This window comes from the organism of the source record quoted next, unplaced genomic scaffold, assembly GCF_019419815.1.
Source record: "Pyrus x bretschneideri cultivar Hongxiangsu unplaced genomic scaffold, Pyrus_bretschneideri_v1 Contig2, whole genome shotgun sequence".
Lineage (NCBI taxonomy): Eukaryota > Viridiplantae > Streptophyta > Magnoliopsida > Rosales > Rosaceae > Pyrus > Pyrus x bretschneideri.
This window is the reverse complement of record NW_025999501.1, coordinates 7,928,656-7,955,687: the sequence shown is the minus strand read 5'-3', so window position 1 is coordinate 7,955,687 and position 27,032 is coordinate 7,928,656. Positions and strand designations below refer to the sequence as shown.

The 27,032-nt window shown below is 34.2% G+C and overlaps 1 protein-coding gene across 2 annotated transcripts; it reads right to left on the bottom strand.

Moving 5' to 3' along the window:
- Positions 1 to 428: 428 nt before the first annotated feature.
- LOC103945258 (beta-xylosidase/alpha-L-arabinofuranosidase 2-like) lies at positions 429 to 5,267 on the bottom strand. 2 transcript variants are annotated; one of them, XM_048583245.1, is made up of 6 exons: positions 4,690 to 5,267; positions 2,695 to 2,982; positions 2,431 to 2,600; positions 1,874 to 2,322; positions 1,353 to 1,763; positions 429 to 1,198 (listed from the first exon to the last, which is right to left on the bottom strand). In XM_048583245.1, the coding sequence occupies exons 1-6, from the start codon at positions 4,999 to 5,001 to the stop codon at positions 627 to 629; spliced, it is 2,202 nt and encodes a 733-aa protein (XP_048439202.1). In that variant the 5' UTR covers positions 5,002 to 5,267; the 3' UTR covers positions 429 to 626. The 2 variants fall into 2 exon arrangements, with proteins under 2 accessions (XP_048439202.1, XP_048439203.1); XM_048583246.1 differs by having other exon boundaries at positions 4,744 to 5,241.
- Positions 5,268 to 27,032: the final 21,765 nt, after the last annotated feature.

Sequence of the window (27,032 nt, the reverse complement as noted above, 5' to 3'; positions counted from 1 at the left end):
TGGGGTTGATGTACCCTACTAATCTGAGTTTAGAGCGTGCTTGCTTTGACATCGTCAAAAGGTGGAGGGATTTTTCGGTGTACCCGGCACACCAAAAAAATTTGGTGTACCCTCACTCATAATGGTGAGGGTGCACCAAAAAAATTTGGTGCACCCTCACTTTTTGTACACCAAAAAAATCCTAATGAGTGAGGGTACACCAAAAAAATTTGGTGTACCCGGTACACCTAAAAATTTTCCCAAAAGGTGACACAAAAGTAGCCCAACTCTAAGCATAAGCCTGGTGGATTCTATAGAATGATACTAGGACACAAAGTCACTTTGCAACAAAGGTTAAGCTTAGAGTTGGACTGAAAGGTTACATTGCAATATTACTGTGACATAATTCGTTCCTAGCCAAAGAAATATTGCAAAGAAAACCAAAAAACTCAAGCCAAACTCAATACTTGATTTCATTTTCTAAATTAATAGCTTCGGATTTGAACAAAAATTAAGAGAGTTTTAACAACGCCCTCGACTTATTCATTGTTCAAAATTTTCCATTCCGCTATATCTAGCCTTACGGAAATGATTGCGAAATAAGATAGAAAAGAATTACAGCAGCAGAGAGGAGTTGAAAACTTATATCAAATCCTAACGCTGAAAGAGTGTTTCAAGCTTCCCACGTGAAGCACATGCTCTCCCAAAGCAACTTTTCTGTTTCCAAGCTCATCAACCACACTCAAGTGCTTGCAAACATCCACATTGAACTTAACCAATGCTTCTCTCTGAGCACTCAGGAATACCTTCTCAAAATCCAACAAGTGCTTCTGAGGTGACTTGTGCACTGCAGGAGGGCTCGAAAACAGCATCACCGTATGGCTTCCGCTCATGCTCCCCGCGTTCTTCACCCCCAAATGGATATCAAAAGCTAGATTTTCGCATCTTTCTTCCACGACGTCAAGTGACTTGCAGCTTGATGAGTGGCATACATGACCCTCTTCTAAGGGAATCGATACTAGCTTAGGTGCTCGAACTAGTTTGTGATTGAAGGTGGAGTAGCTTAGCCCATCTCCAAACGAATAAACAGTTTCACCAGTGTAGAATCTATAAGTCCGGCCAGGGTAACTGTTGGATGCATCCGGTCTCATGTTCATGTTTGTCATTGGAACCTTGTCTACATAAGATTGTGGATACCATGTCATAGGTAGTCTCCCGCCTGCGGCAATTAATAACAGATAAAGTCATCTAGCTACTATTAGGATAATGATATGTATATATGTATATATGCACACATATATATACATATTTATTATATGAGCATTGAAAATTTGAAAAATGAAGAAAAAAGGGACTATAAGTAGCTAGCTTACATGGATTATAATGACCAAAAACTACATCAGCTACGGCGGCTCCACCAGCTTCGCCGGGGTAACCAACCCAAAGTATGCTTGTAATTTTAGTATTGTTTTTTGCGAATGTAATGTCGAATCCTCCTCCAGACATTATTACAAGGATTACTGGGCCTTTGGATGCCTTTGCAACTTCTGTTACTAGGAGTGTTTGCTGACCCGGAAGATATAGGTCAATCCGGTCACGACTCTCTGCCTCAATCGATTGATCTGCACCCACGACAAGTATAGTTGCATCTGCTGAGGCTGCTGTCTTGGTAGCATCATCTACCTGTGCAGTACCACAAGCCACATTGGCGCAGGCAGGAACATAACTTGTTGCAACTGAAGCACTTAGGCCTTGCAGAATAGTTGTATACTTGCACGGCGTGCCTGCAAAATTGTATTTCACAACAATAACTTAAAGGCACTGTAGTTGTAGTTTCGTTTGATACAACTAGAAAATTAGTTCAATTTGTTATGTGTAGTGTACGTATTAGTACCTTCGTAGTTTCCGATCATTGTTTTTGTGACATTGGCATTGGGACCAATGACCGCCAAGGATTTGATGGCCGTGGGAGACAGAGGCAGTGATCCTGGATTGTTTTTTAGCAGTACTATCCCTTGCCTCGCGGTTTCACGGGCTAGCTCCTGGTTCTCTGAGGTACACACATCTTTTGGACCAAGCTTTCCGTAGGGTTTGTTGCTGGGATCACCATCAAAGAAGCCTAGACGCATCAAAGTGGCAAAATTGTTGGAGATGGCTCTGTCAATGGCGGCCTCGTTCACGAGTCCTGCTTGGACTGCACCTTGGGTGTATTTTCCTAGGAAAGATCCGCAGTTGAGATCCAATCCTGCCAGTATAGCCTTAGCTGCAGCTTCCTCTGGTGTTTTGGTGTAGTGTTGGTTTTTGTAGTACACATCTATTGAATCACAATCCGTAACAATGTATCTGCACCAATATCCAATCCAATTTTATTTATGTGACTTCAACTTCAACACCTACATTCTCAACCATTCACATTAATATTAATAATCATACAACCGAAAGAGTACGTACCCATTTAGTTTCCATTCGCCTCGGATAACTCCAGCAAGAAGGTCGGGATCTGCACACGTTGGTATCCCATTAACCTGGTTGTAAGAACACATGACACTCGCAACATTGCCATCCATAACACAACTTTTGAACGGCGGTTGAAATGTGTCCTCCATATCTTGTTTCGTCACCTAATAATCACAAGCAACACAAGAAATTATTTGAGATGGAAATTTAGTGCAAATTAAATCAACAAATTTAATTAAGAAAATTCAGTTTCTTTACCACTGCATTAAAATGGTATCTGTCAACCCCTTTCCAATTGTCTACATCATAGGCTGTATAATGTTTGCAGCATGCAGCAACCTTAAGCTTATTCTTGTCACCATCGTCGGTTTGTTGAAGGCCTCGAACATATCCGGATCCGTATTTACTCGAGAGCAACGGGTCTTCACCCGGAGTCTCCTGGCCTCTTCCCCATCTGGGGTCTCGAAATATGTTAATATTTGGTGACCAATATGTCAGTCCTGCCAATCCTACATTATACATTGCTCTGGCCTCCGTCGAAACCACCTGACAGAGCAGAAAATAGCCGTTTAGTTACATCTATGTATGCCATTGGTAATTGCACGAATACAAAATTAATCATATTAGCATATATCAGTAACAATCGATGTATGCACTATTTAAGACCTCTTATGTGACCACTGTAGAAACGATCGATGTATGCACTATGTAAGACCTCTTGTACATTTCACTTTTTTCCTCTTTTATTTTATTTTATTTTTTTTTTGGTTCCATAATATTAGGGTCAAATATACAATGATTTTATAATCTCTAAGATGGTACTATTGCCCCGTTTTTGCTATGGTTGAATGAGATCCTTACTAAGAAGGGTTTAAGGGTTTTATCTTTTATGTATAGAATTATAACTTCAGAGCCTAGGGTTAACGATCCGGTTCAGGGTTTACCATCAAACAAAATGATCAGTGCGCCATTATTTCAATCATATACTTTGCCCAAATTTGGATCTATCCATCTCAATAATCTACGTTATCATTAAGTTATGCATTATACAAACTAATTGGTATAAAAAATGTATATATATATATATATATATATTTATACTGTAACAAAAGAATGTGTATGTATAGATATATATGCTTATTGATTGAGCTTGTTTTTCATTAAATTATGTTCATCATTTGTCCACGCCTTTCCTGTCCAAAACATGATATTTTTTTCATTTTTATTTTTTATATTTTTGTGGGAATGCTTTCCCTTTAAAAGATATGATAAGTTTATATATGCAGTAATCAATGTTCACAGGTGATCGATCAGTATCAGTATCATCCCCCCTTGTACGTTTTCTTCAGCTGCAAGCTGGAATGCCCAAAAAAGTGTATCTACTTGGGGAACCTGTGACCCCAAAAATCAAACTTTTTCACCAACTACTACTGTTTTCCATGAAACAGTAAAAGCATATCAAATTATTAAACTAACCTCCTTATTTTTTGGTCAATATAGAACTAACCTCTAACCACTTTTCTCCATCGACAATAAAATCCGCGGATTTTATTTCAAAAAGAGGAATTTCAGTATACTTGACTACTTGACTAAGGCACCTCTTACATTATATGTGGTCAATATATAATTTGGTAACCAAAATAAAAATAGAGTCCAAATGTTTGAGATGCCCTACGGATGATGTTATCGGGCAGTCCTTACCACTAACAATCTTTCTCCTATTTCAAATTATCTAAATTGGAAGCCACTGACGGACGCTTTACTGTTCAACTAGCTGTAAAAGCATTTTTCGGATACAAAATATGTGTACAGCTTTAGAGAATTATAATACATATTTCTGTCACAATTTATTAGTGGGTTTAAGCTTGTGACGTTTAGTTTAGACCCATCAACTCGACCATCACAAAAAACAAACTAATAAATACTAATCTATGTAATGATTATTGATGATGGTGAGGATGACAGTGACACAAATGGCGATGAAAGATTCAAGATGTAAAACAAAATCTATGATTAATCGATCCAACTTTGATCACGTCCTGGAAAATTGCTAATTAGTTAATTTTGGCCACCAATAGCCGTGTGGACGTTAATTCTTTAGTAAAATCAACATCATCAAGTTTGAATGAAAATTATATCCAAAGCAACCAAACATGATGCAAATGTAAGTAGTGTGTTGCATGGCACGAATATAATTGACAGATTGAAAGTGAAAGAGGTGAAGTTATTAAGTAGTGTCAGTTGCGTACGTACCCTGCCAATGGCTTGAAAAAGAGAAGTATTGAAAGAAGCGGCAGTGAGGATGACCTGAGGGAAGCTGGTAGCTCCGGGAACGAGACTCGAAAACTTGGTGCCAGGGCCGACGTATGACACGCCGTGTAATGCCTCCGACCACCACTCATATTTAGGAATTCCAAGCCTGCTCACACTCCCTGCACTGTTCACCAAAAACCCGATTTTCTCTGGTAATGTCAGCCGCTTCACCAAGTCCGCCACTCTCGCATCGACCCCCAACGATCGTGTCGCAGAAGGCGAAGCTCGATAGGGTTGCGTTGCTAGCGACATTGCACGCGAAAACCGGTGACGATTGGCCTAAAACGCCCTTCAAATTTGGAGAAAAGAATAACAAGTATTGAAACAAAAAGGAGCAGAGGAAAACAGAGAACCGAATGATAGAGGAAGCCATTGTTCTAACTTTGAAAGGAGGGGTGGTGGCTTCTTTAAACAAGTTGCCAAAGAATCAAAAGGGTTGTTATCGTTGCCTCAATGCCTCCTATGCCTTCAATACCACATGGGTTTGTAATAGCACTGGTAGTTATACACACACACACACACACACATATATAAGTATATACGTAAATATAAATAATTATATAATATAAAGAATATATGGTGCGTTATTGCGAATAATTAGACTGTAGAAAGTAGGTAAGCAAAGGGGAAATAAAAAGAGAAGTACGAGTAAATAAAAACTCGTTGTTTTTTAGCAGCCCGTGAAGGGCAATTGGGAGGACTAATTAGTAGCTTCCCTTAAATGGGATGGTGCATGACATGTTGTCATTGGCAGGAAGCACCATTTTCCATTTGACAGAATCTATTGTAATGTTTTGGTGCTAGACAGTAGAAGGGCAGTAGGAAGAGATAGGCTAGTACTTGGTACTTGGTGTTTGGGGGGGTGGCGCGGGGCGCTCATCTATTTATATAATATATATACTATCGCTTATACGAGTCCGTGAAGGATTTCCCCATTTTCTATCTGTTTGGGATTTGGGTCTTCTGCTTCTGCGTTTTGGGAGTGTATACTGTATAATATATATGGGGTGCTTTAGATTTTAGCCCTTACAATTCATTATTTCTTGATAAAAACCCATATATTTTTAAGATTCAGTTTAAGCCCAAATTTAAATTTTGCAAACATATAGGAATCCTATTGACCTATTATTACAATTTATTTACACTCATGTCACTCATACTTTATGGTCCCTTTTTCAAATTCCTAAATTTATGCCAAATTAAAAGTAGTAGAAAAGTGAAATAAAATGAAAAAAGTGTTTGTATTAACAGTATCTATGTTAAACTAGAAAAGTGGTTTTTTTTTTTTTTTTTTCGTGATATATTTTGTAGCAATTTTATCCATATTAATTGGCAAGAAATTAGTTTGTTCCAATTATTTTTTAAAAAATACTGCACCTATATTATATATTTTGAATCAAATAACATTCCTCTAACTTGTAGGTAAATTATTTTCTATGTATTGTTATATATGTTAGACACGTTTTGTTGTTGTATAAACATGAGTGGAACATAATATTGTTGATTTTATACATCAAACTGCATTTCTCTTGTTATAGGTAAATTATTTTCCAGTACAAGTACTAATGTTAGGCAAGTTTTGTTGTTGGTACATACAATATTTTGTATCATTGTAAAGAAAGATATTACATTACACCCATGGTATAATTGTTGTAGGTAAATTATTGGAAATGAATTTGTAGTTAGGTAATGAACATTTTGCATCATTGGAAATGAACATTTCAAAGAGTAGGGTAGGTAAATTAATTTTTTCTAATTATATAAAAAAAATTACACGACACCTAGTTATATTTAATTTTTCCAATTATTAAAAAAATTTATGCTACACCCAACCAAATAACATTTCTCTAACTTGTAGGTAAATTATTTTCCATGTATTGTTAGATATGTTAGGCACGTTTTATTGTTATATAAACATGGGTGTAACATAATATTTTTAATACTATGCATCGAACTACATTCCTTCTTAATATAGGTAAATTATTTTCCATGTAATTAGTACATATGTTACACAAGTTTTGTTGTTGGTATAAATATTATTTTGCATCATTGTAAAAAAGAGATATTATATTACACCCATGGTATAATTGTTGTAGGTAAATTAATGTGCATGTAGATAATGAAATACAATGTTCTAATATATTAATAAAAAGGGATAAATTCAATAGTATTCAAGAGTAGGGTGAAAAAACTAAATCGAATAGTTTTATGAAAATTCAAAACCTTTCTAAAAAATTAATATGCAATAAATTTTTAACCTTAATGTCTTTTTTTTTTCTTGTTGCAAAATCATTTATATTTCCTTACAATTAATTGTCTACATCAAGTATGTAATAGGGGTATTTTAGACATGTGAAAAATGTAAAGTGTGTGAATTAATATGAAGTTAATGAATTTGCTTATATGGATCCTAGTCATTGAGTTTTCTTTAAGTAAAAAAGTTATGTAGGGTTTTATATGAAGACAATTGAGTTTGAAGGGCTAAAATCATATTTTCATTATATATGCCATGCATGCATGTGAATATGAGAGGGGGGGAGAGAGAGGGAGAGAGAGAGAGAGAGAGAGAGAGAGAGAAAAAGAGAGTCATAGGATAGGACTAGAGGAGGATAATAGGACATGGTTTGGAGAGATTTTTCAGTGTGATCAGTATACGAAGTGGTACACCACGTGTCACTATGCAAATAGTGAGATATGTTTGCTAAAAAGTTAATAATTTAAAAAATAAAATTTCCCACCACTCATCACAACTAAAAATTTCTCCATGGTTTGCTGCTTATGTTGGTATGAATTAGTGCTGCAGGTTAATTTGACCTTCTTTTTGAGATTGAGAATTGGCCAATGGGGGTCGGTTTTGGCATGTCATTACCACTCACGTGAAACGGTACGAGAGAATATCCCATTCATCATATTTCGGCTCTATCCTAACCCAAGCCAACCCTAGGTAAGGCCTGGTTTGGTACTGAGGTGATTCTGAAAAAAGTTGGTATCAAAAAAAGCTGGGAGCTGTTTTTGTGTTTGGTAAACATTCAGCTTCAGTTTTTTTTCACAGTTTTGGGTGAAAAAAAGCCAAAAACAAGAAGCTGCAAAACCCAGCTTTGAAAAACTGGTTTTTTTTCACATCTGTTTTACATAAAAGTTTACCAAACACTATAATACTGTTTTTTTTTTTCAAAAGCACTTCTACAAAAAAGTTTACCAAACACTCTGCTGCTTTATTTCACAGCTGCTTATTTTCACAGCACAGCAGAAGCAGCTTTTTTTCAAAGCACAGCAATACTAAACTAGCCCTAAGTCGTGCACTTGGTACAGCCCTACAAATCACAATACTCAATATTAATAATATTAGTAGGGTCTTTTTAATAATATTAGTATTATGGTGTAGATATTTTTGTTTATTTGTAAATAATTTCGTGAAAGATGGGTTCAATATTAATTTATTTCTCCACATCATATTGTAAATATATCGTTATATCACAAAGCCTAACAAATATGTAAGAACTTGCAAAATACCAAATATAAATAATTAAAATAATAAAATCACACGTACAGAATGTGAGACAGACTTGTAAGCTGAGAACTCACAAAAATCTGACTGGAGAGGAGAATAGCCCTAAATTGGTTAATTGGTTTGCATGCAACATTTGCTTCTCAGAACACACATGTGAGCATTTTCTCTAACAAGTTTGAAGCGACCAAGAAGGAGAAAACCTTTCATAAATAAAAAAAAAAAAAAAAAAATCATGCTGAAAAAATCGAGCATAGAGCCAAAGCTGAACCAAATCAGTCATATTAGGTGAGCAAGACAAATCTAGTCATACCCACCCCAATCTAGAAGTACATGTATTTTAGTCTAAATTTTAAAACAAATTGTTTCTAATGTTTGGTTTAGTTACTTTAAAATGGTTAAAACGGTATTCTAACTTTGGTTTTGATAGTGGTCCCACTATCAACCGCACTTTCTTTAGAAAGACCTCTTAGCAACCCTCTATTAACTATGCTAATATTGTTTCTTAAACTGTTCTTTTTTTTTTTTTTTTTAATCACATGCACAACAGAGCAGATGAGGAAAACTCTGAGCGGCATCTGTTGCCCAAGAATAAGGTAGATGATTTTTGTGTTTCTTTTAATTTTGGGTGCACGAGAAAAGACTATGATGAGAAGCATTCAAGTTTTTTAGAGGTGACTCAACAATGCTTCTTTATCAACGGTTGGAAGATCAGAGGGTACCTCGTGGTGCCTTTACGTAGGTCTGTAGGTTGCATGGTTTGGTTCTTGTAAAGTTATTTTTCATGTTGGTTGGATGTGTGTCCTCTATGGCTAAGAAATTGTATCGTATTCTTGATGAGTTTGTAATTATGAAATGTAGTGTTTTTGTTGGCATGTGTGGACTCTTGGTTTTGTTTGACATGATTGTTCCATATATGTTCTTGATTTTTTTTTAATAAACTTTTTTATTAACCTCAATGTAATTAGAAGTGAAACCACTTAATATATTTATATTTATTTTTTTCGAGGTATTCGTAAATTATTCAGCACAATTCTCATTGGTGAGAAAGAGCTTGAAATGGTTTCAAATTTTCTCCTCCTATAATATTGGGTATATTTTTGGTAAAAGAATATTAGCTGTAATCATCGAGGCGGCAATTATAAAATCAATCATTGTAGGCATCCCCACATTTGCATTGTAATCATCTACGCGCGTAGTGTACTTACTACTTATAAGTACTAGGGTATAATTCCTAAAAGAACTAAAGAAGTAGGGCATAATTTCAAAAGAAACAACTGAGTACTATTGGTGAGGCAGGCAATTTGGTTTGTATTAAAATTTATTTGATTTGTTTTAAACTTACATTATAGATTGAATACTGAGTATTAACTATGTGTAAGGATGTTGAGTTTCCATCCATACTTTATGAGTTTGAAACTCTTTTATCTCTTAAATTAATATAATAGTTTCGAACTCTTTCTCATCCTCTTAATAGTAGTAAATTTTCATTTCTTTTGTACTGTCGAGGTTAACCCAAAAAAAAAAAAAAAAAAAAAAAAAAACTTTATGTGAATTGTAAAAATTCCAAATGCTTTTGCTTCATCTAGCTGTGCATGCATGTACATGGACATTAGGACATTTTAGGGACCCTCGTGACTTTGAACTTTGTCTTGTGGCATGAGGCTAAATATTTTGATGCTATAACCATGCATGGTTCCAGATGGTACTGTAAGAAGTACATAGCTGCAGTGCATTTTTTTTGGCTTTTTAGCCAAAATGATCATGAGATTTGCATTACTCCTTATTTTAATCCCTGAGATTTCAAATCAATAGAAGTGGTCCCTGAGATTGTCCACCATCTATCATTTTGGTCATTCCGTTAAAAACTCCGTTAAGTGTTCCGAAGCTCTTGGCCGAAGTTTGGGCAATTTTAAAAACTTTGTAACTCAATCGTTTCTTAATTAAATTCGAACCATAATACATCAAAATGAAGATAGGAAAGTGTTGAATAAGATTATACCTATTTGGAAGCCCAATGGTTGTCGGAGATGGTCGGAAAATAGCCTCACAGTTGACTGGTCCGAGAGAAAACTGGAAAACTCGTCAGAAACTGGGCAAAATTTAAACGTTCATAACTTTTTCAATACTCAACAAAATTAAGTGATTCAAAACTAAAATCATAATCTCGACGAGAGAAAGAGAATGGTACCTTTTTCAGGGGCTAACTCTCTGTGGTTTGGCCGAAAAGTGGCTCCAAAATGGCTAACTTGAGATCAAGACAGCCACTTTCGAGCTGTTTTACGTCCAAAACACGACCATTTATCCGCTAAAAAAGGTACCATTCTCTTCATCTCGTCTAGAAGTATGATTTTCGTTTTTGAATCACTTGATTTCGTTGAGTATTGAAGAAGTTAAGAACGTTTAAAGTTTGCCCAGTTTTCGGCGAGTTTTCCAGTTTTCCCTCGGACCAGTCAACTTTGAGGCTATTTTCTGATCATCTCCAGCAACCATTGGGCTTCCAAATAGGTATAATCTTATTCTACACTTTCCTATCTTCATTTTGATATATTATGAGTCGAATTCGGTCAAGAAACGATTGAGTTACAAAGCTTTGAAAATTGTCTAAACTTCTGGCCAAGAGCTCCGGGACACTTAACGGAGTTTTTAATGGAAGGATCAAAATGATGGATGGTGGACAATCTCAGGGACCACTTCTATTGATTTGAAATCTCAGGGACCAAAGTGAGGAGTTATGCAAATCTCATGGACCATTTTGGCTAAAAAGCCCATTTTTTTTAATGCAAAACTTATGTCATGGGCATAAAGAAACCAATTTAAACTATATTATTTCATGAATTTATGTGACAAATGATTAAACCTCTAACTTGATTGACACTTTGAAAGCATGTGATCCAATATCTTAGTAGATAGAGTGTTGAGTTTCTATCTATAAGTCCGGCCTGGTTTGGTACTTTCCATCTCTTTAACTATTGTAATAATTTCAAACCCTCATCTCACCTTAATAACAATAATTTCGAACGCTCCCCTCACCTTAATAATAATAAGTGAGGTCTTTATTTTTATTTTTAAAATAAGATTAAGTCTAAATACCTACCAAACCATTAGGGGTAATTCCAAATTGATTCAAACCTTTTAAAACATTTCAAATAACTTCCTAACGTTTTAAAAAATGGACATTTGTTAGGTTCATTAGTGTTAAGTGATGAAGCGGAAAATTATTAAAACGGGGTTTTACTCTCATTTAATGCTAAAAATATCATCATTTATAATGCTGGTAAGGTCATTACTTAACACTGGTAACCTAACCGATGTCTAATTTTAAAATGTTAAGTAGTTATTTGGAATATTTTAAAATGTTGAGACTAATTTAAAATCACCCCAAAAGATTTAGATAGTTATTCGTAATTAACCCTTTAAATAATATAGTTAGTTTCTTCCACAATGAGATCTTTATTTAATGATAACAATTTGACGTTAGCTTGTTTAGACCCATTTCATAGTGTATGTCAATATGCATTGTTCATTTATTAAATTATTAGAAAAAAGACATTCTTGCAATAATTCATTCAAATCAAAACCTATTTGTATCTTACTATGATCATATAATGAATAAGACGAATACAATATTTTCTATGCATAGTAAATTAGTTACGAATCAATTAACTAAACAATTATTTTGGTCAGCTTTTACAGATTTTTGAATGAAAATTTAGTGTAAAAAAAATGTTTTTTTTTTTTTGGAAAGCAAGCTTTTTGTTAAACACCGAAAACAACACAAACAAAGAAACAACCCATGGGCCCAAAACTAACTTATAAACAAGCAAAAGGTCCAAACACAAACAGAAAAACAAAAGGCCAAACAAACAAAGCCGGCCCAAAAGGCAAAACACAACAGACAGTAATTAGAAGATCCACTGCTTCCGCCACCGCAGAGAATTCCGATCTGCTCCAATCCTCACCCACAACCAAGCAGAATCTCATCAAATGCACCATCCAATTCTGATCTACTCCGCAAGCATAGCCATAGAGTAAGGATAGCCAATAACAAAGACAAAGAAGCCAACTATCAAGATGAAGTTCGTGAAGACCCACAAACAACCAATAACAAAGACAAAGAAGCCAACTATCAAGATGAAATTCGTGAAGACCCACAAACAACACTGCCGAAAAAGGCAGATAGCAACGAGAAAGTGGTGGTGTTGGAAACACTCGAGCCACCAGAGCTGTACACACAATCTCAACAGGAAACATGGCTGAAAATCGAATCAAGGATGAACAAGAATGAGGCATACCAGCGAGGTAAGAGACATAAAACAAATTGGGAAACAAAACAGAGGAGGAAGTAGTAGAAGAAAAGAAAAGAGAAGAGAAGAACACAACAAAGAAGGGGAGAAGAGAAGAAAACAGAAGAAGCAAAGAAAAAGAGGCAACCCACTCCAGCCGAAGCCTAAGTCGGCGCCTGAGAAGGTAGGCAAGATGAAGATCCTCACCAAAGGGGGAAAGAAAACTCTCACAGAGGAGAGTTTGCGATTTCAAAGGTTTGAGATCCGTCAATTAAAAAAAAAAAAAAAGAAGAAGACTTGAATCACATACGGAACGATTATTTTAGCACCGTACTAACTTACTGAGATGCATATACATACCACTATTGATACATCTCTAGCTATTATATTCCAACTGAAACAACATCTCTAGCGATTATATTACAGCACAAGCACGGCCGAGATTCACCACAAAAAAAAAAAAACGGCAGAGCAATTGATTAGAATGCAAGTTGTACAGCTGAAGCCTATTTTACTCTAAGGTAATCAGTAATAAAAAACCTTCGAGTGAAATGTCAATTTAGTCCCTTAATTATAACTTGAGTGAAAATTAAGTTCCTAGACTATTTTTTTTAGAAAAATCAGTCATTGAATTATAAAAAAACTGCCAATTACATCCCTAATATTGTAGTTGAAGCTACTATATTCAATTTTTTGTCAATTTAAATCACGTTACTTGCACGTAATACACATTGAAGGGTAGATTGGTAACTTTTCATAAATAAATGGTGTATGGAATTAATTTTGAAGGGTAAATTTGATGTTAGATTCGCAATCTATATGAAATGTTAATGGCTTATAGGCAAGAAAGTGACGGTATTACGCTCTAAAATATGTTAAATGACTTAAGTTGACGAAAAATTGAATAAAATAACCTTGAATATAATACTAGGGATAAAATTAGCAATTTTTAATGAATTTAGTGATTTATTATACCGAAAATAATAATTTGGGGACCTAATTTTCATTGAGATTATAGTTTCAGGAACTAAATCGACACTTCATCCAAAAACTTTATATGAAGATAGTGGCACATGCAGTTAAGAAGAACATATACAAAAATAACTTGCATGTGGATGCAAATTTCCGCCTTCTTCTTCTTGGACAAAATTGCACCTACAAAACAATTAACACTTTAGGTCAAGACCAAGAGCCCCACTCGCCCACGATGATTGGGGGGGGGGGGAGGAGGCTTTGGCCGAAGAACCTCCGATGCTAAGGTTAGAATTTAGAGAGAAAAGTGTTTGGAGAGTTTTTGGGAGTTTTGCAAGAGTGTGGAACTAGCCTTTTAGAGAAAAAATGGAGTTCAATATATAGAGCATGGCCGGTCCCCTTTGGAGAAAGGGTGGCCGGCCCTTTGGGGTATTTTTGGTGTGTAATGGGTGATTAATTGGTGTAATGGGTGATTAATTGGGTGATTAATGGATTAATTAGGAATCAATCCATTAATTAGCCTAATTAATTTAATTTATAAGGAAGGTTTTGAAGGTTATGGAATGATTTCCTTGTAGAGGATATGGAGTAAAGATGGATGAGAAAAATTTGAACTTGTTACTTATTTTGGGCACTCTTGACTCGGTTGATGGATGATTCTCCACTGCTTGCGTGTAGGAAACCCGATGTGTCTTGAGGGTAATTTTGTCTTCTTCACTTAAAAATCTACGTGTCGCCTCTTGATTATTTTTGGCTCCACAATGCACGTCAGAGTAAATTAGCCATGCTTCTTTTCTCATCAAATGTCGCGGTTAGCCGTGATTAGATTGTAATTTGGTTTTCGATCCAAACAAAAAAAGATAATGTCATTTGGAGAAATCTTATCTGTTCTTTTTCTAACATCCAATTTTGTTGATTCGTTGAGACATTCTGAAATATATATATCAGGGATACTAGTATGAAGAAGACACAACGGAAGTGTTCGGTTAAGGGTTTACAAAACATTCCCGTTTGTTAGAATTCTGGAAATCTAAAGAATTGAAAAAAGTTATTGTTTAAAAATTTGATAATATGATGGAAGTTGAATGAATACAACACTAAAAGTCGAATGCAAAGGCTTAGGAAAAATTCTAATTGCAAAATAACAAATTAAAAAATGAAATTACAAATTCACTCAAAACACGCAATAAACTTAAAAGTTGTTTTTAACCTCTAAACGATGTCAAAATGTCAAAAAGCATCTTATGTACACAATTCACCGCACCGTTTGAATCACGTTTTTCATAGGAAAAACTCTAATTGCAAAATAACGAATTAAAAAATAAAATTATAAATTCACTCAAAACACGCAATAAACTTAAAAGTTGTTTTTAACCTCTAAACGATGTCCAAAGGTCAAAAAGCATCAAATGTACGTTATTCACCGTGCCGTTTGAATCACAATTTTAGCCCCTCGTCAGAAGATTCATGCGAAATATATATATATATATATATATATATATATATATATATATATATATATATTAATTATGGGTGCCAATTTAGAAAGGTCACCACGAGTGACTTTATAGCTTTTGTATCTTGTTAAATCCTAAGGATATTTTGTGGTTAAGATTTTCTGGCTGTTGAGGTCCCACAATCGCTTAGTTAATATGAAGAAGATGACAACTTTATACAATTTGGTGCCTTTGAATATTGCAGCAATCAATCAATCACTCTCTTTATTCATGTGTATAAAGAAGAAAATATGGTTTCGATAGATGAGCTTTTTCTAAATATTCCTATGATAACATGTATCTGGTCAAGTAATTTTCGTTTTCAATATTGCATAGGTTAAATTTTGACATGTTTCAAAATTAAGATCAGTTGAGAATCCTCGTTGTAGTTTCATTTCAGTGTTAAAAATGAAAAAAAAAAAAATTAAATTGTTTGAAAATGTTGCTACTGCCAATCTGTATGTGGAACGAAAATTAACTACCTTTTAACTCAAGTTTGTGAGCAGTTCTGCTATTACTATATATGTTGTCAAATGATCACAACTTAAATATTATTTTTATGAAACAATTGAGAGCTAGCAGCGACTGATAATTAGAGAGTGAATTGGAAGCCAGTGAATAAGGTTAATTAGGTTTGTGACAAAAAAATAGCAGCAGTCATATTATTCATCACACATGATGGGTTTTTCATTTGCCTTCCATTCACTTGACGACCGAAATTGGAAGAATCATTGCATTTGGATATGTGAAGCATTTTAAGGGAAAAGGATCCTTGAGGATCTTAGAAATTTTGTGATTGTGTCTGTTCATTATATATCGTGCAGTCAGAAATCATTAGGTATTATTTATATTTAATTTTAAATTTTAAATTTTAAAATAATTTCTGATCGCATGATTTATGATAAACGGACATGATCGCGAGGTTCCCATGATCCCACGAAAAGGATCCGGCCTTTTTAAGTGGTTGGCAGGTCAGTTTTCACACTTTCGACTATATATCCAGTATTTTATTTAAATCTTACTTAATTAGTACCAGCTAGATGAGTATATTTTGTATTAACTAGTTTGTTGTATTCGAGTGTCTCAGCCCAAAAAAGTACTTGGTATTGGAGTTTTGAGTAGAATCTCATTTCATTTTAGGGTAATGTTAGAAAGATAAAAAAATTTAAATTAAATTTACAAATTAAATGATGTGGTTGTAAATGATTGAATTATTAACTAAATGTCAATTAATCTGCTTGCTTCCTATTGGTGACGCATCATTTGATTTAAAATTTGGTCTTCCTAAAATTATCGTTTATTTTAGGGGTGTGCTATCCCTACTCTTTTTTTTACTTCTCACACACCTCTTATTAATTTTTGTCTTTTGATCTTCTTCAATTCATCCAATCCGACGACTGAAAATTAAAGTAGTGTGTGAGAAGTAAAAAATTGTGTGTAGATATCATATCCCTTATTTTATTGCCCTACATTGGTCACAATAAAAAGTTTTCGGGTGCTGAAATCTCGGTTTGATCGTTGAATCTTGGTGAAGCAGAGGTCCATCAAACTACAAGCACTGATTAGGGACGGAATTTTGGTTCTAGGACATTATGGTATGCAAGCATCAATCATTATTTTACTTGTTTGATATTTAATTTCGTTTATTTATAATACGTAAATATTATGAGTTATATTTATTATTTATTAGCATATTTGATTATATATATATTTGTCATTAATTGTTGATTATTATCCAACCGTTCGAATTAAAATATATGCACAAAATGGAAGTGAAGGTATGAGTTTTGTGTAACTTGACACTCCTGGTTATTTGTGGCACTCTAATAAACTTGATGTGTTTAACTGTCAAATATTAAACAAAGAGTGTGAAAACAAGTACCCGCTAATTCAAGAAAATAGAGTTTTCGGATATTTCTAACCATGTTGGCCTATGATTCGATTGCGAACTAGTTATATCCTCATAGAACGAAAACTGGCAATTTACTCTTTACAGTCAACATGGAATTACATCTCGCAACTATTATAAACATTACTCTTCTATTAAAGTCAACACGTATAAAATAAGAAATATACTCGTGTGTGTGTGTGTGTGTAATTCAATACAAGTTTACGTAAATACATACATAAGACATGCAAACATGAGGTGTATAAAGTTTAAAAACACAATAATTTGCAATTATATGTAGCTTCAAAGTAAAGGCATAAGAGAGAACGCCTAGGCATAATAATAATAACTAGAGACTTAGTCGGCTCATGAAATATCGAACATGAGTGATGGAGGTTTAAGAGATGAATCTATATATGTAGCGGCTGCAGGCTGTTGCCTGCAGAGTAAGTTAGGGGAACCAGTACAATTAGTAGCCACTGTGTTATAGTTGGTGTCTTCTTTCACAAAATAAGTATGTCCGGGACCCCGCGGTGTTGGATAAGACATGATTACTGACCTGGCACCCAAAAGATCCTACTACTTGCTCTAACCCTAGCTACTCAGAGAATCGTGTGCATCTTATCAGCTTCTAGATTTTTTTTTGTTAATTTGCTATGTGCTCTATAATTTTAGGAAGGTTAAGTGACAACATTTGAATTGTAAAGAGAAAGTGAGCTTAAAGTTACGTTCCAGGGCGTACAACAAAAAATTGAATGTAAAATGGTTAGGTTGGGTGAGTTCCAAATTAATTATGATATAGCAATTCTTATGAACTAAAAATTGCACACGTTTATGCCATTAATTTCTCTACTTGGTTTTTGTATTTCGTTGGAGGTTGTTTGAATTCCTACTATGACAAGCAGGGCCGACCTCTAATTTTATGATGTCCTCAGCAAACAATCACTAAAATTAAAAAAAAAAAAAAAATTAGTGTTTCCGAATTCCAAAGCAACGATATTCTATTTGAAAGGGTGATGATTTGCAATGAGTCGCACAATAAGTCATTCATAATTATAAATGTTCAAACTTATTAGCCAAATGAGTACAATGCATGTGATCCAATATCATAGCGGATATGTGTTAATTTTCACCTATACGTTCCAAGTTCGAAACTCGTTACCTAAATTATTGTAATAGTTTTGAAATTATCTAAGAAAAACTAGTAAATTTCATTAAAATGATAAGAATTTGCAAAAAAAAAAAAAAAAAAAAAATGAGAGAACACTTGGTGTCTCGTAAAAACTTAGCTTGAACAAAAATCAGTGAGACAAACCACGGACGAATAAAAAGAGTACCGACATCCAAAAAATTACATTTAAAATAAAAGGTAAATTAAGGCTTAAATAAGTTGGACATAGGTTTTAAGAAAAATACCAACTTTAGGGAAAACTATCAAGCTTAACCCGTTCTATTTAGATTAAGCTAATTTGTGAGCCAAGACATTTAATTTGTTTGCTTTTATGTATATTCTTACGAAACTAACATTCCACCATCTTGGAAGTGAAATTACATTCCCTGGCTCTATAGTGGGTCATGGGAATTTTTTTTTTTCTGTAAAAACCCTGAACATCTTTTGGGATGTATAACCACAAAATGTTTCCTCATGAAACAATCAATGCAATATTTTGTCGCTGTATTTCTATGAGGTTCTTGGTCGACACTTGACACGGACACTCTACTACTCTAACGACAAAATTAATATTTTAACATCCAACTTTCTTCGCAAAGAAACTATTCTGATCACATTATCTCTAACGACATAAAAATCATATATTTGTTGTCTAATATCTTTAGAGATGTGATTTTCACACTGAAAAACAGAAAAGATCTTCAACGACAAAAATTCACTTTTCCCAACAAAAGACATAAAAATTATATATTTATTGTAACATGTCTACTCATACATAAAAATCATATATTTGTTGTCTAATATCTTTAGAGATGAGATTTTCACACAATGAAAAACAGAAAAGATCTTCAACGACAAAAATTCACTTTTCCCAACAAAACATCTTTGTCGGCTAATGGTTTTTTTGGCACTGTCCATAAACAAAAATTTCATGACTACTGTATTCAAACTTAACAAACTTTAGAACAATAGTCATTTTGGATAACACTGTTAGAACTTCAATATCTTATTTTTGTGTTAGATCACTATTACAAATTTTTACATACATGACGCAGTTTATGGGTCATGTTAAAAGTTTAATGACACAAGGGTTTAATGTTATCTTTGTGGGTGTCATTAAAGATATTTTTATGACATTGAAAGAGTGTCATGTATTACTTCTAAGGATGCCTAACAAGCGTCATTGAATTCAAGGTTCTAAAAAACGCTAGGCGCTAGTCGGATGTTCGGCTAGGGCCTAGCTTGCCTAGGTGAATTTAAGTAAAATCTATTACATATCGTATAAAAAAAATGTCTTCTTACACTTAAAAAATACATAATTGCATTGAGATACATAAATTGCAAAATATGATAATATGGAGATTATTAAGTATTAGAATATAATAAAAACATAGGAACAACATATAGTGTGAGATCTCACATCGCCTAGGGGAGTGGATCCTCTATGCCTTATATGTATATTCTCATCTCTACCTAGCACGAGACTTTTTGGAAGCTCACTGGCTTCGGGTTCCATAGGAATTCCGAAGTTAAGTGAGTTCACTATAACCAATCCTAGGATGGGTGACCTACTGGGAAGTTATCGTGTGAGTTCCCAGAAACAAAATCGTGAGGGTGTGGTTGGAGCCCAAAGCAGACAATATCGTGCTACGGTGGAGTCGAGCTCGAGATGTGGTGGGGGCCTGGGGCAGGATGTGACATATAGTGTGTGTTAATCTTGAAGGAAGATTTGTGAAAAACAAGTTCATTTGAGCAACATCAACAACATGCAATTAACAATTAAAAGGCGGAATCATGTTTATATGCACTCAAAAACAAAACTTAACCCATGAACTTCAAAGCCTAGTAGATAGGTGAACCAAGACTCAACTCAAAACAAAGTGAGTTGAGAAATCAATACCTTTGTAGATTCCTCTTTGCATAAGTAAAGGCTAATCACCCAAAGAGAGGGCCTTCATTCCTTGCATCTTAGATCCATGGATTTGGATGGATGAAAAGGTTTCTCCAAGTTCCCAAAATTGAGAACCTCTAATGATTCATCACCAATGCATAATGAAGAAGAAATGAGTGACCTTGGAGGAGTTTGATTGCTAGATGATCCCTCCAAGGTGACCGAAATTTTAGAGAGAAAGGAGAGCTTGTGTTCTCATCCTTTCCCCAAAAATTACCATATGTCAATTTTAGGCTATAAAGTCCTTTATATAGTCCCTTCAAATAAGTGACCTAATGGACCAAAAGCCCTATTCTTCTAACATGGCCGGCCTATAGGGTTTATTGGGCTTTCAAGCCCTTTGTTTATTCAAGTTGTCATACAACTTGAGTTAATGAGCTTGACATTCAAATCCCATTGGGCCTTGCGGCCCAAAACTAACCCGAGGTCTTTAACGAACTTATTCGTTTGATTAATTAACATATTAATTAATCCTAGCCTTAGATAAATAATTAAACCATTTAATTATTCTTACTCATCTCCGTTGTTTCTTCAAACTCTACCTTACTCGGTGAACGATCCATTAGGTTCCTTTTAGCGAGGTAGTGGGCGATTAAAAACTCTTTCTAATCGATTGTGAATTGAAACTTACTTTCAATTCTCCCGTTAGTGATTATACACGTTTAGGGCTTCCACAAACCATGGTTGACGCCTAGCAGCATGTCATGGTTACCCAAGCTAATCAGAAGAGGTGGAGAACCTATTCAGTTTTAGGATTACAAATGCAATACGGTCTTTCTCTAATACAATACTCTTGACCACATTATTTGGTTTGATAGTTTATTCATGTCTTCTATCCAATGTGAATCTTGTACTTATATGATTACCTTGAATGTTATCTGGAACGCATTCCAACATCTCATTCATACTCTGGCCAGAGATTCTAAATCATATCATAGAGTATTCTCCCTCAAACAGTTTGAAGGTTAGAGATCCCTTGTTGCGCATTCACTTGCCTCCATGGATAAGTGGCTTAACCCCGACGATGCCGTGGACACCCTGATAGAGTGACTTTGACATAATCAAAGATCAAGTACCTAACCACAAGACAGCTGTGATGCCTCAGGTCAAAGGACTACTTTGCATTATCCCAACCATGAGTTCTCATGTGACATGAATATGAGAACTCCTCGTTGATCGTGTTCAGTGAACTCATTCTCTATTGAGCACCTACATGCTTGTCTTGGTGTCATTCACATCAATGACTCGAGACTAGTCACTCTCCCTGAGAGAAGACACAGCACGTACTGATCTTAACGGACTGTCAATGCCCAATTGGCAATCCTATGATCAGGAACGTTTAGGATGTGTCTACGAAAGAATGGTCTCATGAATCTAACTTCTTTAGATCGCATTCTCCCAATCACATATTCCTTGGACTTATCGTTTAAGCATATAACATTTATATGAGATGGCTCAAACAATAATGTTTGCCCTTAATATTAAACTAGATTAGTTTAACATGTGAAATGTCCATAAAGTATCATCATATGATTGGTTTTAGGGCACATTTCCAACAAATCTATGTATCTTTTAAAATTTATTAAAAAAATAAAATGCAAAATGAAAGTTATCTATTTTCTATCTAAATGAGTTGTGACCTAGGCAAGTGCCTAGACGGGCACCAAGGCGCTCTAGGCAGCAGCCTAAGCAGGTCTAGGGCTCTTTCTTTATTTTCAAATGCCTAGGGCTTAATCGGGACGGTGGTTAGCCGCCTAGCATCTGGCGGGGCGTAGGCGGTGCTAGGCGAGAATTTTTAGAACAATGATTGAATTAGGAACTTATGTCATCTATTAATATTTAAGACGCATCATAAGCGTCATAAATAGAGGAATGAGCGTCATATTATACTAAACATGACATTCACATAGTGTCATGTATAGCTTTTAGAGACACCTAACAAGCGTCATTGAATTTAAAAAACATGTCATCTATTTCAATTTGAGACACGGAATATGTGTTCATAAACAAAGGAATGAGCATCATGGTATACTAAACATGATATTTGTATAGCGTCATGTACTAGCACTGAAACCATTTGCAACGTCATTGAATATTAGCAACGACACACAAAGTTTGTCGTAACATGTCCAATACATGTCCTGAAATATGTTTGATGACATATATAATGTATTTTTAATTTGAAAACAAGACCTAAATAATTCATCCAGAAAGCAAGATATTTACCTGAAATAAACCAATATTGCTTCACAAATTTGTAATTTATCCACCACCAAAGTATTACAAAAGACAACCTCACAATCAACACACTTTATAAAATGTAGAGCTTTCCTACTAAAAAAATCTATTTAGTTCACTTGATTTAAAATTTCACAAACTTGCTAGTCTAGTGTTTCATCTATTGGGATGAAGTCATCAACATACTCAGCCCACCCTATTCTTAACGCATCATTTTCTTGTTGAGTGTATGTAGTTTTTTCTTTGAACTGCAACTTAATCACAACCAAACAAAACGTGTCACAACAAAAACTAATTTTAATCATTAACAAATCATATTTCGTATATAGCTGTAGAACATACCTTGACCACGAAGGAATAAATTTACCATTTGGCATGACATTTTCGTCATCGTCATTTTCATCATTTGATTCTTTCAATGGAAAGATGTCAAAAGACTATTCTTGACTAGTAATGCCAATTGAATTCTCCATTTCTTTGCCCAAATTGCTCGGTACCTTAAATATCACAGGAAGTATCAGTGTAAGGCTTTACAGAAAAGGTAGAAGTCACAAAAGATGCAGCTATTCATGCATAAGAAAACTTTCTAACGGTGGTTCAGATTTGAGTTTACAATAAGCTATTAGGATTTTTAACATAAGAGTAGGCCTCAAAAGAGTTAAAATCCGACAAGTTTAAAGGTCCTATGCAAACTACAACAACAGATGGTTATAATTCATGCTATGCAAAATCCGACAAGTTTAAAGCTCCTATGCAAACTAGAACAACAGAGGGTTATAATTCATGCTATGCTCAGTTTATCACTCTGCTCCAGCCTATGCAAGTAAAAGCACTCAATATATGCAAGTAGATCCTGAGATATGGTGGGTATCGATTGTTGAAAAGTCATTAGCATTTACCTCTACTTTATATCCATATTTACTCGAGAAGTAATGCTACAGAAACTAAATTTGTAGATTAAATTTTATAAACTAAAGAGTTCTTTAGATATAGACCCTTACAACTCTTATTTCCTAGATAAAAACCCACCTAATTCTAAACATCAAAATAAAATCCAAATTTGAAAAAGACTGCCAAATAGAAAAGTAATTGACCTATTATTACTAAATATTTACAACTTGTGCCACAATATTCAAATCAAACCAATAAATATTATTACTTACCTTAATTATAATGAACAAATAATTATTGCACATACTATTACCCCTAACACACACACACACACACACACACACACACATAAATACATTCAAAAGTATATCATACTACTAAAAATTCAATATACATATAATTTACCTATATGTATATAGTACTACTATACGTTCAAATATATATATGCGCATTACTAACATATATGTTAAAAAATTATTATATGTAATTAGTTACCTATTTGTAAATTTATGCTTAGCAAATAATATATTTTGTAGGTAAATTAATAGGTAAATTAGTATTAAATAAAATAATATTGCTTTATTATGTAGATAAATTATCATATGTTGGAGTTTGTTTGTTATGTAGGTAAATTATTTTTCATGTATTTTGCATAGATAGGGTAAATTATTTTGAGCAATCTAACATTTTAAAATTTTAATAATAGGTGCACTATTTGAATCAAATAACATTTTTTTTAGGTAAATTATATTGCATGAAATTTTACATATATTAGTCATTTTTTTATATATGTGTGTGAAATAATTTACCTACATTAATATGTAAAATATAATTTTAGTGACTTAATTAAGCATGTCAATATATTAGACATGTTATATTGTTACTATATATATATTAGGCAATGAATTTATAACAAATTTTTTTTAGTAAAATTATTAATTCTCCTTTATAATTCGCATGGCATTAATTGTGTACATCAAACATTCAAATAGGGGTATTTTAAGCATTCAGAAAATTTTAAATGTGTTAAGTCAAACGTAATTAATGAATTTGCTGATGTGGAATCTAGTAAATAGGTTTTACTCGAGTAAAAAACTTATGTTGGGTTTTATGTGGAGAAAATTAAGTTTTAGGGACTAAAGTTATATTTTCAGTAAACTAAATGACATAGAAGTTAATGATTGAATTATTACTTGAACGTTGATAAACATGTTCATTTTCTTTGAATCACATATCATTTAATTTGTAAATTTAATTAACAAATTTAATTTCTATAATATTACTCCTACTCGAGACCTCATGGAACACTTCGTCGATAACACTTTCTCTTCCAATATAGCTTATTGAAATCTTTTATCAGTACTAGGCTCGGTTTCCGAAATATTTCTGGAATCGTCGTATCCCCTTTCTTCCTTCATTTCTTATTTGCCGTTTCCCCTGCAACTGTGTCCAATCCTTGTCTATGGGTTAGGCATTAACATATAAACTATTATTACACTTTAAGTCCTTCCCCCTCAGTCTTTGCAAATAATCATTCTTCAAACACATAGTACCCAATATTAGACAAAATATACCTAAACATTTAAGGTGACAAGCAAAGAGAGATAAACTGATAAGTTTTCATTAGATTGTTTCCTATAAAATCTTAACTCCATTCAAGAAGATTTCATGATCAAATACACATTATTCCATCACCAACCAAGTAAGAATGTAAATCGTAACCAAATCACACATCATTTACGGGATTCTATTAAACAAACTCACTTGAAAAGATGGCGGCCACTGGCCTGTCTAACAAAATGCACTCAATTTACCCAACATCTTAGTAAGTTACTAATCAGAAATATTAAATGAATGTAGAGCAGATTAATGCATGCCAGTTATGTATGCAAGGAATACAAAATCAAGTAAGAATACCTGATTTTTTTGTGTGTATTACAACAATACGGTTGATCGGCAAAAATTTTAATGAATCACAGCCATCCATTGAACGTGTCGAAATCATCGACATGATTCGTTGAATACATGTATTTTGTTACTCCTAACACATTTTTAACTTCATCCTTCCAATTATACCACCTATTAATGTCAATTTTCTTTATATCTCTTTAATTACCAGTCTCACCAATTATCTACGCTTATTCTTTACACCAAACATAATGCCACTATCCTTGAATTTTGACCATGTTCAATAACGGATGCACCTTCCGTACGATTTAATGCCCGACCATGTATTCAAAATAAAAATTCTAACAAATAAAACGAATCAATTAACTTTTTTATTTTTAATTTTTTTTTTGTAGAGATAGATTAAGCGAGATTAGCTCTTCATCAACAGTTGTGTGTGAGGCACCAACCCTCTCCTGAAGGATTTCACCTAGAAACCGCCCGCCCGCCCCCTCTATTAGATTTTATTAATAATATTAAGAAAAAATGAAAAAGTAACGCAAGTGGGGAAACTAGGCCAATACCCGCTAAAACAATTTTTGAAGCCAAATCCTAGCAAGAAGTAGAAAACTACTTGAAACAAGAAACCCAATTACTAAAAAACAAGGTAAAACCCATCCTAACAAAATCGAAAATTGGGGCGAAGAGAAAAATTAGGATGATACGCGCCAATAGCACAAGGAGGACAAGAGTTCCACCAATAAATCCCCGGATGGTCCACTCCAAAATTTGCTAATAGTCAACCACTTGATTCCCTTCGCAAAAAATATGTGTAACCCTTATGCACATACTCGACAATTCAACCAATGAACCCTCAAACGCCAGAGAATACAATTATGAGAAGCAGAAATGAAAAGAACAGCCAAGGATGAATTACACTCAATCCAAAAGGAACATCAGCTCTTCTCCCAAGTTAAGTTTACCGCATGAATTACAACATGCAATTTAGCTTCAAAAGAGGTTGCCACCCCTAAAGAAGTAGTAAAACACCCTCCACATGAACCAAAATGATCACAAAAGACACCGCCAGTACCAGCTAATCCCCATGATCCACAAGCTGCACCATCACATATAATCATATTGCGCGAATTCAGTCGTATTCTTGAGCGTATAAGCATCGACTTTGTCACACAAAATACAAGTACTGGACTGATCATATAGATGATTTCGACACATTCGATGGCTCTAATGCATTGAAATTTTTGCGGTAAGTCGTATTGTTGTGATACACACAAAAATCAGGTACCCTTACTTGATGTATTCGTTTTTGCTATTTTTGTTTTTAAAATTGTTTTAACTAATTATTTTAGCTTTGTCTGAGTGAGGAGGAGGTTGTCGTGTCTTAAGCGATGTGTATCCTGACTTTATGCATTTGCTTTTTGATTTGACATAAACATTGATCTGGCCGTATCAAGGTATATATCTCGATCTAATCCACCTGAAATCTCAAGCAGAATTTAAAGTGAGATAATAATATTTATATCTTACTTGAAATTATAGGTGGAATCGAATTCCACCGGCCATTGCATCAAGTTGTATATCAACTGAAAAAGCAAATGCATAAAGGCAGGATAAAGATCGCTTAAGGCACAAGCCACCTATTCGTCACTCATGCCAAGCTAGAAAAAAGAAAACCAATAGTTAACACAAATTTAAAAAACAAAAAACAGTGAACACGAACAATCAAGTAAGAATATCTGCTTTTTTATGTGTATCACAACAATACGGTTCATCGGCAAAAATTTTAAGGAATCACAGCCATCGAATGTGTCAAAATTATCAACATGATTCGTCAAATACTTGTATTTTGTTACTCCTAACACATTTTTTAATTCATCCTTCCAATTATACCACATATTAATGTTATTCTTCTTTTATATCTCTTTAAATACTAGTCTCAACAATTGTCTAGGCTTATTCTTGACACCAAACATA

Excerpts from the sequence above, each read along its gene's own strand:
- LOC103945258 (XM_048583245.1), bottom strand. The coding sequence starts at position 5,001 with ATGTCGCTAGCAACGCAACCCTATCGAGCTTCGCCTTCTGCGACACGA. Across the intron at positions 2,601-2,694 it reads GATACCATTTTAATGCAGTG|GTGACGAAACAAGATATGGA; the intron begins GTAAAGAAACTG and ends TGTGATTATTAG. Across the intron at positions 1,199-1,352 it reads TTTTGGTCATTATAATCCAT|GCGGGAGACTACCTATGACA; the intron begins GTAAGCTAGCTA and ends TAATTGCCGCAG.